General features: G+C 53.2%; 2 protein-coding genes across 5 annotated transcripts in view; one reads left to right on the top strand and one right to left on the bottom strand.

The window, feature by feature from the left end:
• The window catches only part of Nos2 (nitric oxide synthase 2), a 31,035-nt gene extending 15,094 nt beyond the window's left edge, over positions 1-15,941 (top strand). Inside the window, exons 11-26 of one of the 2 annotated variants that reach the window (XM_023719966.1) lie at positions 2,538-2,732; positions 3,405-3,487; positions 3,757-3,901; positions 3,992-4,096; positions 5,264-5,313; positions 5,591-5,765; positions 6,453-6,585; positions 7,471-7,549; positions 8,200-8,381; positions 9,384-9,547; positions 10,466-10,673; positions 11,294-11,381; positions 11,783-11,904; positions 12,708-12,856; positions 13,615-13,809; positions 15,460-15,941. In XM_023719966.1, the coding sequence (XP_023575734.1) occupies positions 2,538-2,732; positions 3,405-3,487; positions 3,757-3,901; positions 3,992-4,096; positions 5,264-5,313; positions 5,591-5,765; positions 6,453-6,585; positions 7,471-7,549; positions 8,200-8,381; positions 9,384-9,547; positions 10,466-10,673; positions 11,294-11,381; positions 11,783-11,904; positions 12,708-12,856; positions 13,615-13,809; positions 15,460-15,558 (2,172 nt within the window). In that variant the 3' untranslated portion in view covers positions 15,559-15,941. Of the gene's footprint in view, positions 1-2,537; positions 2,733-3,404; positions 3,488-3,756; positions 3,902-3,991; positions 4,097-5,263; positions 5,314-5,590; positions 5,766-6,452; positions 6,586-7,470; positions 7,550-8,199; positions 8,382-9,383; positions 9,548-10,465; positions 10,674-11,293; positions 11,382-11,782; positions 11,905-12,707; positions 12,857-13,614; positions 13,810-15,459 lie in introns of those variants that run through there. The other variant, XM_023719967.1, reaches the window with a different exon arrangement.
• Positions 15,942-16,045: 104 nt separating this feature from the next.
• Positions 16,046-17,122, bottom strand: part of LOC101579458 (galectin-9) — a 14,088-nt gene continuing 13,011 nt past the window's right edge. For all 3 annotated transcript variants that reach the window (XM_023719971.1, XM_023719970.1, XM_023719968.1), the window contains one exon: positions 16,046-16,395. The gene's annotated coding sequence lies outside the window, so the exon portion shown is untranslated. The remainder of the gene's footprint in view (positions 16,396-17,122) is intronic.

A 17,122-nucleotide genomic window follows, 5' to 3' on the forward strand; every position in this document is an offset into this window, starting at 1 on the left:
CCTTTGGCTCAGCAGTGTCTGGTACAGGTGGATGCTAAAAACATATGCACTGGATGCATGAAGGAATGCAAGCCCATGTCTACGTGAGCCATGGTTACTGCACCCATCCCTTGTGCCCACGTGCAGCAGGCTGGTTCTTGATGGGTCTAAGCCCTTCCTCCATCTGCTTTTTCTGTTTGCACTGTTCCTATATTCCATGCCTTGGGAAAGGAGGCCCCAGATGTGTGAAGTTATTACCTTGGAAGATCAGACCATCTCCACAAAGCTGACTGATGGCCTAGAGGCCAGAACACTGGACAAAGAACCATTCCTCCATTCAGCAAACTTTATAAGCATTTGCCAGGCACTAGGTGCTAGATGGGGCCAAGAATGTGAGTGGTAAACAAAATACTATATGTTCGATCCTATGTTCTTCCTCATGGTGAGATCACCCCATCGTGTGCTGATGGAGGAGGGGTTCAGAACTAAGATGGAACAGGAAGAGCGCCTGGGCTGGCCCAGCTCAGGAAGGGCTGGTGGGGACCACACATCCTGGCTCCCAATGGCTCACAACACCAGCCCTGACACTGGCAGGATGCAGATGTGTCTCGGAAAATTCACAGAGACAAAGTCCCTCCACTGCTGGAGAGTCTCAGGACTGCCTTGCCATCTCCTACAAAAGGCTGAAAGACCTGGCCTTTTTTCCTCATTTGTAAAATGGGGATAATAACAGTACCTCCTATTAAGAGCAAGTGACAGTTCAATCCATGGGAGGGTGACGCAGGAGGATCTCAAGTCTGAAGCCAGCTGGGGCTGCGTAGGAAGCTGAGAAGTAAGTTTATAAAATTTTCAAAGATGTGGCTGAACTTCCAGGTCCCAACATTAATGGACTGCTCTGGTCCCTTCCAGGCTTGACTCATGAGCTCCTCCTTGAAGAATGCCCTTGTCAACCAACTTGCACCCCTCTCTCCAGATTTTCCATCCACAGAAGCTGTCTTAGTTACTTTTCTTTCATTGCTGGGTCAAAATACCCAACGCCGTAAATTAAGGAAGGAAAAGTTTGTTTAGCTCACAGTTTGCACAGTTTTCAGTCCATAATCAGCTGGCTCCATGGCAGGGTGGTACATGGCACTGGGCAACAGCTCAAGGCAGCAGAAAACAGCAAAAGCAACAAGAGTAAAGGGGGGTGGGGACTGAGTCTCTTTTCCTCTCTTAAATTGTAAGCAGGCCACCCCCTCTGAGTAAATGTAGGCTCACATGTCTCCCTGCCCTCCTCTTGCAGCAGCTCAGGGTATTCACAAAGTGAGGATCCTGGCCCCCTCTCTCTTGGGCCTCTGCCTGCCATTGGGCCTCCTCCCTATCCTTCTTGACCTGCACCTGCTGGTCTTCATCATAGCTTCCACCAGGCCTTGTGACAAGGGCTGACCCCCTTCTTTTTTTTTACTTATTTTATTTTATTTATTTTTTATTTTTTTTTTTGTATTTTAGGGAAGGGTCTACAGGGTGTTCAGGGTCTCACTCCTAGATCAGACTGGTAGTGATCTGCCTGTTTACAGCCTCCCAAGAGCTGGGGTTACAGGCGTGCGCCCACCACACCCAGTCTCAATTGCCAACTCAGCACAGCAGACCCAGGGATCGAACCCTCAGCCCCTGTGCCTGCTTGCAGGTACCTTAATCCACTGAGCTATTTGGCTGGCCCAGCTGACCCCCTTCTGATTCCCCTAGTAGACAGTAATCTAATGTACAGTAGGGACCATCTTTCTCCTTGTCATGTGAAGGCCTTGTGCATTGCCTGACTGATGAAATAATAATAATAGCAGCTGATATTTATTGAGTATTTTGCATGCTTTACTCATACCAACATCCTCCATCCTTTCAATAATGTTATGAGGTAGGAACAGTTAACACTCATTTTACAGATGAGGAAAGTGGGGCTCAGCAAGGTTAAGAAACTAATAGCTTGAGATCACAAGGCCAATAAGAGGTCAGAGTTTGGACTATTGTGTTTTAAAAAGTGTCTTGGATTCAGTAGCTGTCCAAGACATTGTGGTTGCCTGCAATGGTGTTGTGGCCTTCTTGTTTTATCATTCTGAGTAGGCCCAGATGATTAAATTCCCCTACAAATTAGAATGATCTCAGGGCGTCAGCCTGCTCCACCGTGGTGTCTGCTTTCTTCTCAGCAGAGAGGGCACAACCTCTGCGAAGTGACACCTAGAACTCTCCACCAACATGTGGCTGGGTGGCTTTACCTGAAAAAGTGCTGCTGTTGAGTTATTCCTATCAGATACAGCTAGGCGTGTGGGGAGACTGGTGGTCATGAGAAGCTGGATGCTTTTTCCAAGCACTGAGAGGAAGAGTGGGCATGTGACCTGTGAACCCTGGAAGTGCCACCATTTGGGCACATAGTTTCAGCAGGTGACAAGGGGCCAGGTGACTCTCCTGGCCCATTTCAGGTTGCTGGCCTTGGCTTGCTCCCCTGGAAGCATCTCTGTAGCCAGCTGACCCCACACCCTCCCCTCGCCCCATGTCAACTCCTCTCCTACCTTCCTCTGATCTAGAAGCAGAATGTGACCATCATGGACCACCACTCTGCAGCGGAGTCCTTCATGAAGCACATGCAGAACGAGTACCGGGCCCGTGGGGGTTGCCCCGCGGACTGGATTTGGCTGGTTCCTCCAATTTCGGGGAGCATCACCCCTGTGTTTCACCAAGAGATGCTGAACTACATCCTGTCCCCATTCTACTACTATCAGGTAAGGCATGGGCTTTCCTGTCTTCCCCCCTTGGAGCTCAGGTATGAAGACTATGTAGGGGTGTGTGTGCGTGCATGTATGCATGTGTGTGTGTGTGTGTGTGTGTGTGTGTGTGTGTGTGTGTAGATACTTGTGTGCTCCCCGATGCAGGCAGACAGGGAGAATTTTGGGGACCTGGAAATATTGTTAAAGCTTTTTAAGCTCCGCTGAAGGAGGTAGAATAGCCCTGCCCCCAGTGTGCCCCTTTCTACAGGGAGGGACAGAAGGAAATGCCTTTCATTGTGCCCTCTGTGGTCCACTGTCTGGTGGGCTTAAGTCCCCAACGGTGTTTGTCCTTACACCGCTTCCTGGCAGGAGCTGGAAAACTGTTGCAGCATAATGGTGTGGTTTAAAGCTGCTGGTTGTACAGTTTTCTGGCTGTGTGATTATGGATGGGTCTCCTCACCTTCCTGAGCTCCTCCTCTTTAAAAAAGATGGACATTAACTCCGTGGTGGGAGGATGCGCGCACCTGCCCCATGAGCCAGTGTGTGTAACAGTTGGAGCTTCATCGAAGAGGACGCTGTGAGCTCTGGGAAGAGCTCCCCCCTGTGCCCCGGGGTCTGGGCAGGCAGCAGGACGCAGCTCTGCACTCTCTCACGGAAGATGCCACCTGTCTTCCTTCTGTGCTGCAGGTCGAAGCCTGGAAGACCCACGTGTGGCAGGATGAGACTCACAAACCCAAGAAACGAGAGATCCCGTTCAGAGTCTTGGCCAGGTAAGCTGAGTGGCGGTGCTGGTGTCTGCCATAACCTTGCTTCTGCTCAGCCTCCACCTTCTGGCCTTGTGGGCAGGGAGCTCAGACACAGAATATCCTTTGTGGACTTTGGCTCTCTAGACTCCCAGCACCAATTCCTTGGCCACTCGCAGCTATCGTCCTTTTGGCAAAGGAGCCGAGTAGAGGGTGAGGAGAGGACAAGGGCCAGCAGAAGGGTGGACGGCTGTCGGGAAGCTGACCTCACACACAGGACCTCTCTGTCCCCACAGAGCCACGCTCTTTGCCTCCCTGCTGATGTGCAAGGTGATGGCCTCTCGAGTCAGAGCCACAATCCTTTTTGCCACAGAGACGGGCAAGTCAGAAGCACTGGCTCAGGACCTGGGGGCCTTGTTCAGCTGTGCCTTCAACCCCAAGGTACCCCATCAGCTGAGTGGGCATCTGGGGCTGGGTATGGAGTGCCTGGGTAGGAGCCGAGGGCTGATGGCCTCCTCGGTATCATCCCAGGTTCTCTGTATGGATGAGTACAGGCTGAGCAGGCTGGAGGACGAGCAGCTCCTGCTGGTGGTGACCAGCACATTTGGGAATGGAGACTGCCCTGGCAATGGAGAGGTGAGTGCCTGGGGTGCCACTGTAGGGAGATGAGGCCGGGAGGACCCAGGAAACAGTCGCAGGGATTCAGTGTGAACTTGAGGGCATTTGAAACAATGCACATGTCACTCTGGTTCTATCACGTCACCTTGTCTAGGGCCTAATAACTGCTGTGAATTGATTTTCTTTTTTTAAATTAGAAAAAGATATTTCCAAGTCACTTGTAACAGTGTCACACAGGGAAAGCCAGTGGAAAGTAAATGTTAGGGTTGGTGAGGTAGCTGAACAGACTAAGAGCTTGCTTAGCTAAGCCCAGGGACTGGGATTCAATCCCTGGCACCACATCCCGTGCTGGCTCCACCCCCAGGAGCAGTATGCTGGCCACTGAAACCAGGTGTGGTGGTGCATACCTGTAATCCCAGTGCTGGGGAGGCTGAAAACAGGAGCATCACTATGAGTCCGAGCTGCGTAGTGAGCCCTGTACCAAATCCATTAAAAAAAAAAAAAGTAAAATTTAGTGAACTCCATATGAAGCTATTGGATTTTAGCTTTTGGATTTATCTGCCTAGCCCAGGTCTGCTCTATCTGGCTGTTTGAAAACATGAACAGGTAAGTAGGAGAGAAAGATCAAGGCTCCATTAGCACCACCTAGAGACTGCCAGTCTCATGCTCAGAAGGATGATCCATGTAATCAAAAAGGAAATCGCTAAAAAAAATGAATTACTAAAAAAAGAGTAGTTTCTACAGTACAATCTGATGGTATTTCTGCCGGATCAGGTCTTACCTAAAGCTATCTTGGGTTCTTGGAAAGTCAGGGTTATTCTAGAGAATATGAGAGCAATTCTTGTTGCTCCTAACAGACGCCAAACAGGAGACCCACTGGGGATGCTTTGCTATAGGACAGACTTAGCTCTACCAGCTTGGCCAAGTGGGGGGCCAGGCTGGTACGGGGCCCCCCAGGAGCAGAGCCCGCATGGGTTCCTAAGGATCGGCTGGCTTGAGACACAAGCTGAACTCATCCACTGAGTCCCAGCCTGCTGGTACCACAGGTAAACAGGTTTACCTGTAGCTCTGGAGCCTTCTGTGGTCAGATGTGCACAATTTTTAAATGCCCCAACAGGAAGAAAGTGGAAACAGGGTGCTTATAAGTCCTGGCCTGAGAACTCCGTGACTCTCTTCTCTTTCTAGACACTGAAGAAATCCCTCTTCATGATGAAAAAGCTCACCAGAACCTTCAGGTAACACCCCTGCCCTGCGTGCATTCTCGCCGAGTCTGGGCTTGGGGATGGGGTCGGTGTGCAAGACCCTTCTTGAAGAGGCCCCTGGGCAGAGGCCTGTCCTCTGAGCCACAGAAGCCCAAGTCCTTCTGAGAGGAACATTAATCATGGGAGTTGGTGGCGAGGGCTGGGAGCCAAGGAGGACCAGTGGACAGGGGATGGTACTGGGCTGGGTCTGCAGGCTGTTGGCACTGTTTACCTGTGACACGAGTCTCCATGTGCATGTCTTCCTCTGCAGGTACGCCGTGTTTGGCCTTGGCTCCAGCATGTACCCTCACTTCTGTGCCTTTGCTCATGACATCGACCTGAAGTTGTCCCAGCTGGGGGCCTCTCAGCTCACCCCAGTGGGGGAAGGGGATGAACTCGGTGGGCAGGAGGACGCCTTTCGCATCTGGGCTGTGCAAACCTTCCAGGTCAGTTTGCAGCCAGAAAGGCCTGCGACACAGATGTTGGGGTGTATGCATGCCCGGGAGGTCTGTGCCAGCTGGCCCAGGTGGCATGCCTGCTATCCATGTCTGTGGGTACCGTCCCAGGTGTGAGCCAGGGATGTCTATAGGCCTGGGGCTCAGATCCAAACAGCTCTTCCCAACACATGGTCATTGCAGCAGGAGAAGGTCGCAGCGAAGCCTCCCTGCTCTCGGAGTTTCTGGCTCAAATCTTTTTCCCTGGTTATCTAGGTTACCTCTTATAACCTCATTGGCCTCCCAGCCACGAAGAGCTGGGGACAGGGACCACACAGCTGAGCTCCTTGAGTCAGGTTGTTGCCTGAGTCGTGACCTTGCTAACTCAGGAATTTAGGACAGAAACAAAGCGTCTCACACAGCAACAGGAGCAGCATCCTGAGTCTAGTGGATGTGGTTCCAGAATGAAGGCCGCCTGTGTCTGATTCTGTGTGGGGCAAGGAGAGTAGTCATACCTCCCTCACCAGGCAGGCAATAGCCTGTGTGCCAGGCCTGTGCACCATGCAGTGGCCCCATTGATGAGGGCTTGACGTTCCATGAGGCACCCAGCCCCACATTTGTGCAGGGTGGGGGCCTAGAAGCTGGCACTCTTAGTGGCAATGATGACAAGGCCCTGAGTACCACCTCTGCACCCTCCAGGCAGCCTGTGCAGCCTTTGATATTCGAGGCAAACACCACATCCCCATCCCCAAGCGCTACACCTCCAGCGTGACCTGGGAGCCACACCACTACAGGCTGGTGCAGGACTCGCAGCCTCTGGACCTCAACAAAGGTACCAACATCTCTGTGTGCCCTTCCTGTCTGGGTTTTTGTCTATGAGCTGCTAGCCTGTGGTCGAGGGGAGCATCAGGCCCCTGGGAACAGATGGAGGCTGGAGATGCAGGCACCTCTCTCCCTCAGTGCATCCCAGGGCCTGTTGGGAGCAAGACACTGGCTCTGAGGGAGGCCAGTTCAGTAGGAAGCAGGCTGGGTATGGAGGGAGGAGGAAGCCAGTGCCAGCACAGGGCCCACAAGCCAGGCAGGGTGCTGGGCTGTGCAGCTGCGTGGGCTAACTGAGCCCTGCTGCTGCACTTGTGAGATGGGGAATTCAAGTTCAAGGAGGAAAAGCTGCTGTAGCACATGGCCAGGTGGGAGCTGAACTCACCTTCCCATATTGTGAAGAGTCGCTCAGAAGCAGTTGCATCCTGTGGCCAGTGACTGGGCTGTGTAACCGCTCCCCATGCTGTGCCTGTACCCTCAGGACAGAAGCCCTGAGTGCTTCTGTATGTGTAGGGCAGGCCCAGCTTTGGTCTGCTCTCCTGGGGATCTCTAGCCATTCTGGACCTTTCTATATTTTAGCATCTATTTCCTGACACCTAGCAGTAGTGCAAGCATCTTCCATCAGACCAGTCTCTCTCTCTCTCTCTCTCTCTCTCTCTCTCTCTCTCTCTCTCTCTCTCTCTCATCCTCCTGAGTGCTGGGATTACAGGCAGGCACCACTACACTCAGCTCTGGACCCAGGTCCTTTATGATTCAGAAATAGGGGACAAGGAAGGAAAAGAAAACACCATCCAACAACCACTGCAGAGGGTCACCCAAGAGTAGCGTGCAGAAATACTGGATTGTGGCCCGTCCGCAAGTGCTCCGGGGCCCTTGCCATCTGTCTCTGTCTCCACAGCCCTCAGCAGGATGCATGCCAAGGATGTGTTCACTATGAAGCTCAAGTCTCAGCAGAATCTGCAGAGCCCAAAATCCGGGTGAGTGAGAGCACAGGGCTTCCTAGAGCACCATCAGGGTCTTCATATTTTCTTTTAAAGGACCTACTTTAAACAAATCTGAGATTTTATTTTAATGAACAAAAGGCCAGGGCAAGTCAGTCTTGAAGGGAGAGGTGTCTCCTGGTTAGCAGCAATGCACCTGTAGGACTGGCCACGGCCACCTGGGACTTTGTGATGCGTCCCGCTTGAGCACTCACATGAGTGCGCATGCTTTGCCTCTGCTCCACTGGGAATTCTCACTGAACGGAGAGGCCAGGCACATTTGGGAGCAATTGACTCTTGAGAGCTTTCATAAAAAGTTTTGGCAGAGAAGGACACTTCCCAGCCAGGTGGGCAAGCGTTGTGGGTCATCTTGAGGTTTATCTGTGTTGTGCTGTATTTGTTAGGAAACCTAGCTTTTGTTCTGATGAGAATAGTGTCTGCACTAGAGAAGAGCAAAGTTTTTTTTTCAGTAACTTTGAGTGTGATGCTTTCTTCAGGAAGAATCAAGGGCCAGGCCCTTGTTGGCTCAGAGGGCTATGGGGCAGGGATGTGGCTCACCTTCTCCTGAGGTTTGAGGCTTCCTCCTCCCTCCACTGGGGAGCTTGGAGGAAACCCTGGCCATTACCAGGGCCTTCTTTCTTCCACAGCCGCACCACCCTCCTGGTGGAACTCTCCTGTGAGAGCAGCAGAGGCCTGGCCTACCTGCCCGGGGAGCACCTTGGGGTTTTCCCATGCAACCAGCCAGCCCTGGTCCAAGGCATCTTGGAGCGAGTGGTGGACAGTCCTGGACCCCAGCACACTGTGTGCCTCGAGGTCCTGGATGACAGCGGTGAGCCCTCAGCACTGGAGTACAGCCATGGAGCTGGCACCCCTGGCCACTCCTCCTCCTACTGCGGTCTGGGCCTGTACTGCCCTCACCCAGCTGCCCATCCCTGCTCATTGGAGCAGCTCCCTGGCCATAGTTTCCTCACTGACAGTGACACTTCCAAAGACTGTATGTCCTAAACATAGAGGCCAAAATAGGAAAGTGGGAGGTCAGAGAAGCAAAGCCTGGCAATGTGTCCCTCCCTCCTCCAATCAGTAGAAGCTTAAACTGAAATGTGGGAAGATGAGAGATATCTTCATGACTATAGGGACACAGGTGTGGTTCACTGGGCTTCTGGCCCAGATGAATTCACATCATAATAATATCCTATCCAACATTTATTGGGCTCCTGTGCACCAGGCACTGTACCAACTAGTCACACGTGTGAGGTGCTCAGACAGGTCCAGTGAGGTAGGCTTTAGCGTCATAGTCATTTCTCAGAGAAAGAAGCCAAGGCTTTAGGGTTCAATCACCCAGCTAGGACATGGGGAGTCAGAGCTTGAGCCAGGTTTGCTGGCCCTCAGGTCCATGTGGTGACTGTCCTGAGACTGCTCGAGGCTGCCATCTAACTTTGGGCTCATCTTCTGCTCCCCAGCACCTCTCAGCACGGTTCCACAAGGGACTGCCATCCTGGGCTTGTTTCTGAATGAACACCTGGCCCTCAGGCACACGGAAGTCTTCGGTGGACTTAGTTATTAGGAGTCTGTAGTTCATGTGGGAGGGTCTCGCTTGCCAGAGAGGGATGAGGCTTGGCTGTAAGGATCGTGCCTATGTGGGTGCCCACTGGAGGGCCCTTCACCAGCCTTCCCTGGCAGCCCTGTCTGTGGGAAGCATCTGCTTCCTGCCTCTTGCTTAACTGGAGCCAGGACTTCAGTGTCTTCTGCCCTAGAGGCTCCATGGGTCTCCAAGAAGCCCAAATGGTGCTTTTATTGTTGTTCCACCCTGACCCCTTCCTTCCCTGTGCAGGCAGCTACTGGGTCAGAGACAGGAGGCTGCCTCCCTGCTCACTCAGCCAGGCCCTCACCTACTTCCTGGACATCACCACCCCCCCAACCCAGCTGCAACTCCAGAAGCTGGCCAGGCTGGCCACAGAGGAAGCCGAGCGATGCAGGCTGGAGACACTAAGCCAGGTGAGAGCCAAGGCTGGTGGGTGAGGCAGGGGCAGCTCCCAGAGTACAAGGAACCAGAGCCCAGGGGTCAACTGGAACCTTGGAGAAGATTCATCCCAATTCCCAAATGAGGAATTCAGGAGCCAGGAACCACCTGCTGCTCCTTCTCTAAGGCAGAGTTGTGTTGCCTGAACTGAATTTTTCTGAGCGTCAACAAGATGCAGCCTGAGTATACTTCCTTGCAGGTTAGCTACAGAGGGGTGGGGCTCCATTTCTTGTCTGTTTTTGTCTTCAAAAAGCTAGAGTGGGCTTGGCAATTCAGAAGCATTGGAAGATGGGTGGTGTGGACTAATGCATAAGTAGGTGCAGTGACAGATGGGTAGTTGGGTTAATCATGTAATGCGAGAATACATTAAGCCACATGCAGCTTTCTGGTTCATGTCTTTGCACAAAGCATTGGCCATTGTTAGAATCATTATCATTACCACTAATCACCTCCAACTCCAAGCATTTCATGACTGTTATCTCATAGCACTGCACTAACCTGACACATGCTTCCTCATTTAGTTGCCATAATATCCCCGTGTGGGAGGCCATGCTGTCCTCGCTTCACTGGTTAAGTGATCAGATAGGATTCCACGGCCACGAGGGCCGTCCAGCCAAGACTGGAGCCCAGATCTGATTGGCTCCAAAGCCTTGCCCCATGTTAGATTATAGTAGACTTGAGCTATATCTGAGGTACCCAGAGCAGGCACATAGGCAAGAGTTCTGGACCGGCCCAAATGCTCCCCTCCCGCCCCAGCTTGGTAGCCTCAGGACCCTGGACAGCGCCTGGCACCCCCTGTTCATTGCTGCATGTACCCTGGGTTGTGTCTGTCTCCCCCACCACGCACTGATGTGGGCGGACACCCCGAGTCTCACCCGGCCCTCGGCTCTCAGCCCTCAGAGTACAACAAATGGAAGTTCGCCAACAGCCCCACGTTCCTGGAGGTGCTGGAGGAGTTCCCGTCGCTGCGGGTGCCTGCTGCCTTTCTACTGTCCCAGCTCCCCATTCTGAAGCCGCGCTACTACTCCATCAGTTCCTCCCTGGACCACGCTCCCTTGGAGGTGCACCTCACCGTGGCCGTGGTCACCTACCGCACCCAAGGTGAGGTGCGGCAGAGGCTTCGGAGCCGCTGTGTTTGAGGACCACATCCCATGCCTCGTTCCTCATCAGTTAAGCTTCAGTGGTGGCATCCTTTTCCCAGAGCACTGAGTAGCACTACGTGGTGGGATGGGAGGCACTCCCAAAGCGGGTGCTTGGGTAGCCACGGAGGTGAGGCTCTGTGTGCATTCTACAGGGAGGACATGGAGGCACAGAGAGGTTAAGCCCCTTGTTCAGAGTCACACTGTCAGAAAAGCTGCAGTACAAAATCGGGGTTCAGCTGCTGCTCACCCTCCTGGCCTCCTACCATTGGGACACTCTAATGAGGTCACTGTGGAAAGCACCCAACACAGAGGGGAGCCTTACAATTTATTCCTCTGATGTCCAGCCTGAAAGTAGAACATTCTGCAGTGAGAGCCGCTCACTCACTGCGCTTGGGACTCATGTCACACCTCTGTCTTGGAAACACAGCTGAAAGCCCCTGCCCTCTCGGGGCATCTAGTGGGCCAATAAAGAGAGGCATAGAAGTAGCTAAGTGAGTACCACTACATAAGTGGCAAGAAGGACCACCAGGGAGCATGTGGAATGGGGTGAGTGGCCACACATCTGTGCTGTCCTTGCAGATGGCCGGGGTCCCCTGCACCATGGCGTCTGCAGCACGTGGCTCAGCCGCTTACAGCCCCAAGACCCAGTGCCCTGCTTTGTGCGGAGGTAAGTGCCCCCTCAGGCTCTGGGGACCACTGGCTCCTTGGAGTTCCGAGGTGAAAGGCAGGGTTCTGAGGTTCGGTGTTCCTGTGGGACCCCTGGCCTATCATGAAGGTGTTGAGTCACCTAGGCTTTCCCTGGCTGCAATGTGTGGCCTGACCTCTAGCAGAGGTGGTGACAGCAGCAGTGATGGGGCTCCGAGTGTAGTGACTTTTTTCAAGGACTCTAGTATGGGGAGGTGGTGCGAGTGACCCAGCCCACAGGACCCAGGTTCATGCTTGAGCCCCCCCATTCTCCTCCATCCCTGCATGTTCACTCCATCCTGTACCCTGTCCCCCAACCTGTGTCCTGTGCCTGCATCTGGCCCCAGGCGCTGAGCAATGGGACCTCTCTCCTGTCCCCCTCAGTGTCAACAGCTTCCAGCTCCCTAAGGACCCCTCCCATCCTTGCATCCTCATCGGGCCCGGCACAGGCATTGCACCATTCCGCAGTTTCTGGCAGCAGCGGCTCCACAACCTGAAACACAAAGGTACAAAGGAGGGGAGATAGTGACGACCCTGGCTTGGTCCTGATGCGTTGTACATAGGGATGAAAATAGCCCACTGGGGGGCCAGGGAGATGGCTCAGTGGAATAAGCACTTCCCTGGCAAGCACAAGGGCCTGAGTTCAATCCCTGGTTCTGAAAAAAAAGAAAAAGAAAAGAAATAGCACACCAGACTCCATAAATACATGCAGCGGTGATGTCTTAAAAGGAAAAAGTAAAATGAAAACAACCACTACCAGAAGCTATGTGTTGGCGTAGAGATGGTACTGAACAAACTGGTCATTGTCTTCAATGCCTCCCAATTTGCACCCTCTGCACTGCAAAAAAAGATAAAGTAGGACAAAAAGAGAGAAAATAAGGACATATAGCCAGGTGGGGTGGTGCACTCTTATAATCCTAGCGCTCAGGAGGCTGAGGCAGGAGGATCACTGCGAGTTTGAGGCCAGCCTGGCTTATGTAGCAAGACCCTGTCTCAGTATATATTGGATGGGAAGAGGGCTTCAAGTGGGCTGGGCATTTCTTTCCTGGGTATAAGAGGAAAAGTCCCCACTTTTGATCAGTAATAAGCCGGATGGACTCCTGTGCCTTCACTTTTAGCAATGTGACTATACAGAAGGGATCTCAATGCCTTGGGCCTCAGTGTTTTAGTCTCTTCATCTATGAAATGTGGACAACAGTAGATACACTGTGTCCTTGCACAGATGACCCTGGAATTATGCTGGTTCCTCTTGAGCCATGCTCGCCCCCTGCTGGCCATCCTGGTAACTGCAGCCTGGTGGTTCTTGCAGGGCTCAAGAGTGGCCGGATGACCCTGGTGTTTGGGTGTCGAAACCCCGAGGAGGATCACATCTATAAGGAGGAGATGATGGAGATGGTCCAGAAGGGGGTGCTGTATGAGGTGCACACAGCTTACTCACGGCTGCCTGGAAAGCCCAAGGTAATGCAGTTGCGTTGTGCATGGAGTTTCAGCATGAGCTGTGGAGGGTGCTCCTTCACTGCTCTGTGCCTTCACCTCCTGGGCTCTACGATGGATGTAGGACACACCCTCCAGGGAGGTGGTGTGAAGAGCCCTTTGTCTTCTATTCCAGGAGAAGACGTAGGCCTCAGAGCGTTAGAACTAAGATGCACTGCGGGCTAGTCCCCAGCACCCCAAGTAGCACATGACTGCCACAGTAGAGAGGGTCCAGGGCGGCCTTTTGCTTAAGCCCAGAAAGGCCTCAGATGGGCCCTGGTAACCCCAGAAATGTGGGTCCAGGGATAGTTTGGGTTGGATCCTCATGAACTTGTGCCTGCAGGCACCTCTCCATCCCAGTGCTGAGGCCACTGAACACCTTGTTCAGAACACGAACAGAGTTCTCTATTGTCTTTGGGATGTTCTGTGTAACTGGGAACCTGTTCCCCTGCACCGAGTCACTACTGAGACCTATGGTCACCTCACTGGAAGGTGCCTTTCCTGAGGCGTATGTGGGCAGGCCCTGGTGCTCTGGGGGAGGGATCTGGTGTGATGATGCCTCTGGCCCCCCCGGCCTAGGCAGCAGTCAGTAGCCTGGCGCATCTTGAGCTGAGGTCCTCACGGGAGCTGTACACTCTGTGGCAACTGGTGGCCCCTCCTCACCTTCCCTTCACTGCCAGACCTGGCAGTGAGCCTCACTCCCAGCAGCCAATGCCTGGAGCCACCATCTCCTCTGATTTCAGGTCTATGTTCAAGACATCTTGCGGCAGCAGCTGGCTGAGGAGGTGCTCCGTGTGCTCCACAAGGAGCCAGGCCACATTTATGTCTGTGGGAACGTGCTCATGGCCCAGAACGTGGCTGATACCCTGAAGCAGCTGGTAGCTGCCAGGCTGAACTTGAACGAGGAGCAGGTTGAGAACTACTTCTTCCAGCTCAAGGTATGGTAGTGGGTATGTGAGGTAGGGGTGCATGCCAGGGCAGAGGCCACAGAGCCAGGGCCAGGGAAACAGCACCAGGAGAGTCCTAGGATGCTCCCGGACCCCTTAAGAACCCGTGGTGGCTGGATGGGGGTGAGAAGTTAGGTCACCGTGCTCCCACTGTGTAGTGGGAACAAGAAAGAAAGCCTCCTCACTCTTCCCCCACCCCAGAAAGTGTTTGTAGTCAGAGTAGAGCTAGGAGCACCAGGGACAGGAATGTGTGCTCTCTTGGCCCCAGGTGGAGTGGATCCCTGTCCATGCCCAGGTCTCTGTCTGTTCGCTCTTGGCCACCCCTCACCCAGCACAGCAAGGACACCCACTTCAGGGGTGGCATTGGTCATAGTATCTGCTGAAGGCCTGCACTGGGCCACACTTGGGCCAAGGGTGTCCCTGTGGCATTTCCTTTTGCCTGCCGTGGCCTCCAGGAGGAAGGCACATGGTCAGCCCCAGGTTTTCAGGAGGGAGGAGCCCTGGAGGCCCACAGTAGTGAGTGCGAGGGCCATGTGCTCTGTCCCACTCTGGTTCCAAGGTCTGTGCTTGTCGCTTCTGTGCTCCCCTGGGACACAGTCATATGTTCAGCATCTTTGCTGAGTGCTTGCCATGTGGTGGGCAGTAAATGGAGCGGGCCAGCCTTCCTGTCTGGCTGGAGCTTATGTTCTAGTGAGATTGACAAATAAAACAAAACGTGTAAAATGAATAATGCTTCAAGGAATTAAGTAGGGAAGCTGTTGAGGGAGAGTGAAGGGTTATTATTTTAAATAAGGCAGCCTGGGAAAATGTCACTGGAAGGTGACATCTGAGAAAATACCTGCAAGAGGTGAGGAGGAAGCCCTTTGCCTATTTTTCTGGCTGTTCTGTAGGAGCAGCATGTACAAAGGCCCCGGGGGAGGTGTTAGTCTGGCACAGTTGAAGAATGGCAAGAAGATCATAGGCATTTGCCCCCTGTGTTCAGGTGTTCATAGGTATTTGGCTTCAAAAATGTTCTAAGGTCAGTTAGCTTGGGACACGCTCCTTTAGACAAAAGCAAACACACGGCTTTACTATAAGTCGTCTCAGGGGCTTTAATGCAGTCTTATGTATCATGGCTTCATTCGGGGGGGGGGGGGGGGGGGGGGCGAGTGTGGCATGTTCAGCCCACCAGGGGGTGGGGGCTGGGGGCGGGGGGGGGGGGGGGGGTGAGCCAAGTACCGAGGGAACCTGTACTACGGAGGATATGGCAGAAGGACTATAAATTCTAGGCCAGCCTAGAAACAGGAAAGATGCTGTCTCGAAATGAAAAATAAAAAGGGCCGAGGGTGTAACTCAGTACAAGGCCCTGGGTTCAACCCGCAGCACAACAGAAAAAAAAAAAAAAAAAAAAGCTGCCCTTTGTTGCAAGGCCTTGTGGGATGTGTGCCAGGAGGAAGTGGAACGCTATCCACCCACAGAGCATGCGCTCCGAGGGGCTGCTCTAGCAACCAAATCCGGGCGTGATGTCAGCATAGCCAGTGGGCCTGCAAAGGCTCGTGAGGGCCCTGTAATTAATGGAGAAGTGCGAGCAGCCCCAAACCTGGTGGCTAAGGGGTAGCTGGACCTGCAGAGCTGACCCTTGACCTCTGCTTTTCCTCAAAGAGCCAGAAGCGCTATCATGAAGATATCTTTGGTGCTATCTTTCCCTACGAGGTGAGGAAGGACCGGGCAGAGCGGCCACCGGGTGACATCCACCTCTGATGCCCCACTGAGACTTTGAGCCTGCTGGCGCTGAGCGTGATGGGGAGGGAGTCGGCTCTGGCGCTAAGGTCACTGGGCCTCAGGAGAGGGAGGAAGATGACCACACCCAGCCTCACATCTTAGCTGAACTACTCCTCTCCAGCCCTTCACTCAGCCTAATACCAAGTAGCATCCTGGACTGGTCGGAGCCACCCTGTGCCTGAAGCTCACTTTTCCTGGTTGTTGGGGATGAATCTGCAATGCCAGGCTTGCCAAGTGGGTTAAGAGGAAGAGGAAACCTTCTTTTGATGGCAGCACTTGGAGTGGCCACCAGGGGCGCTAGCAATACACTGTATTTAGCCACCCTGTGTACAGTATTTATATCTCTGTATTTAAAAAAAAAATTTTTATCTGCTCCCAACGGCCATTTGGGCCTTCCTTGTATGATTTCTTGAAGGAAATATTTATATGGAATTCATTTTATTTTAACCATCTGGAATGTGTGTGCATGGCTGCTTTGTAGGGGAAAACCCCCAATTTGTATAGAATGGTCAGGGGTGCGCCACCACTGGGACAAAGATCCCCCCAAAGGATCATAGCAGACAGGCCATGGACTCTTCTTTGGAATGACTCTGGGGGCAGGAAATGAAGTTCTGTGCTTCTCTACTGACGGCAAGGAAGGTGTCGGGGGAGGGAAGAGGGGCAGGAGCTGCGCCTCACACTTGATGCATCTTGCGCAAGGTGTGGTGAGGGTCAGGCTGCTCCAGCACCAGCTCTTAGTGAGGGTCTTGCCCTCTACCTTGTCATACAAAGGTTTCCCTCTGCTGCCATGTTTCCTTGGCCGGTGGTGATCTGGACCTGGGAAAAGCAGGCATGGCCTCCTGTAGGACACGGGCATGGCGGGGCACTTGGCATTCCTGTCTGCCTGATACTGGGTTCTTGGGGTATGGGCTGTGTGTGAAACAGAGCCACCTCTCCTGCTCAGAACCCAGGAAGAGACTCAGAAGGGGGCAGCTGGCTGTGTGAGTGACCAGCCCCAGTCTCGGTTCAAGCCCCAACCCCGCTGGTGCCCTCCTTGCTTCCCCCTCCTTCCCCTCTTTCCACTTCTGGCAGCAACAGCTCAGACAGGAGACAGGAGAGAGCACCTGCCAACTACTGGCCACCCCCAAAAGAGCTCTGAGTCCCGACCACCAGGAGCAAGGGGTTTGAACAGTGTGACCAAGACTCCAGCCACCTAGAAAAGGGAGAGGATGGGGGGGGGGAGAGAGAGAGAGAGAGAGAGAGAGAGAGGGACAGAGACAGAGAGATAGAGACAGAGACAGAGAGACAGAGAGGGAGAGAGACAGAGAGACAGAAGGACAGAGACAGAGAGACAGAAGGACAGAGATAGAGAGATAGAGACAGACAGAGACAGCGAGACAGACAGGGAGACAGAGATTAACAGAGACAGAGACAGACAGAGAGATAGAGACAGACAGAGACAGAGAGACAGAGAGGGAGAGAGAGAGACAGAGAGACAGACAGAGACAGACACAGAAAGAGAGACAGAAGGACAGAGACAGAGAGACAGAGACAGAGACAGAGA

The sequence above is a fragment of the Octodon degus genome, unplaced genomic scaffold (assembly GCF_000260255.1).
Source record: "Octodon degus isolate 3935 unplaced genomic scaffold, OctDeg1.0 scaffold00072, whole genome shotgun sequence".
Classification (NCBI taxonomy): Eukaryota; Metazoa; Chordata; class Mammalia; order Rodentia; family Octodontidae; genus Octodon; species Octodon degus.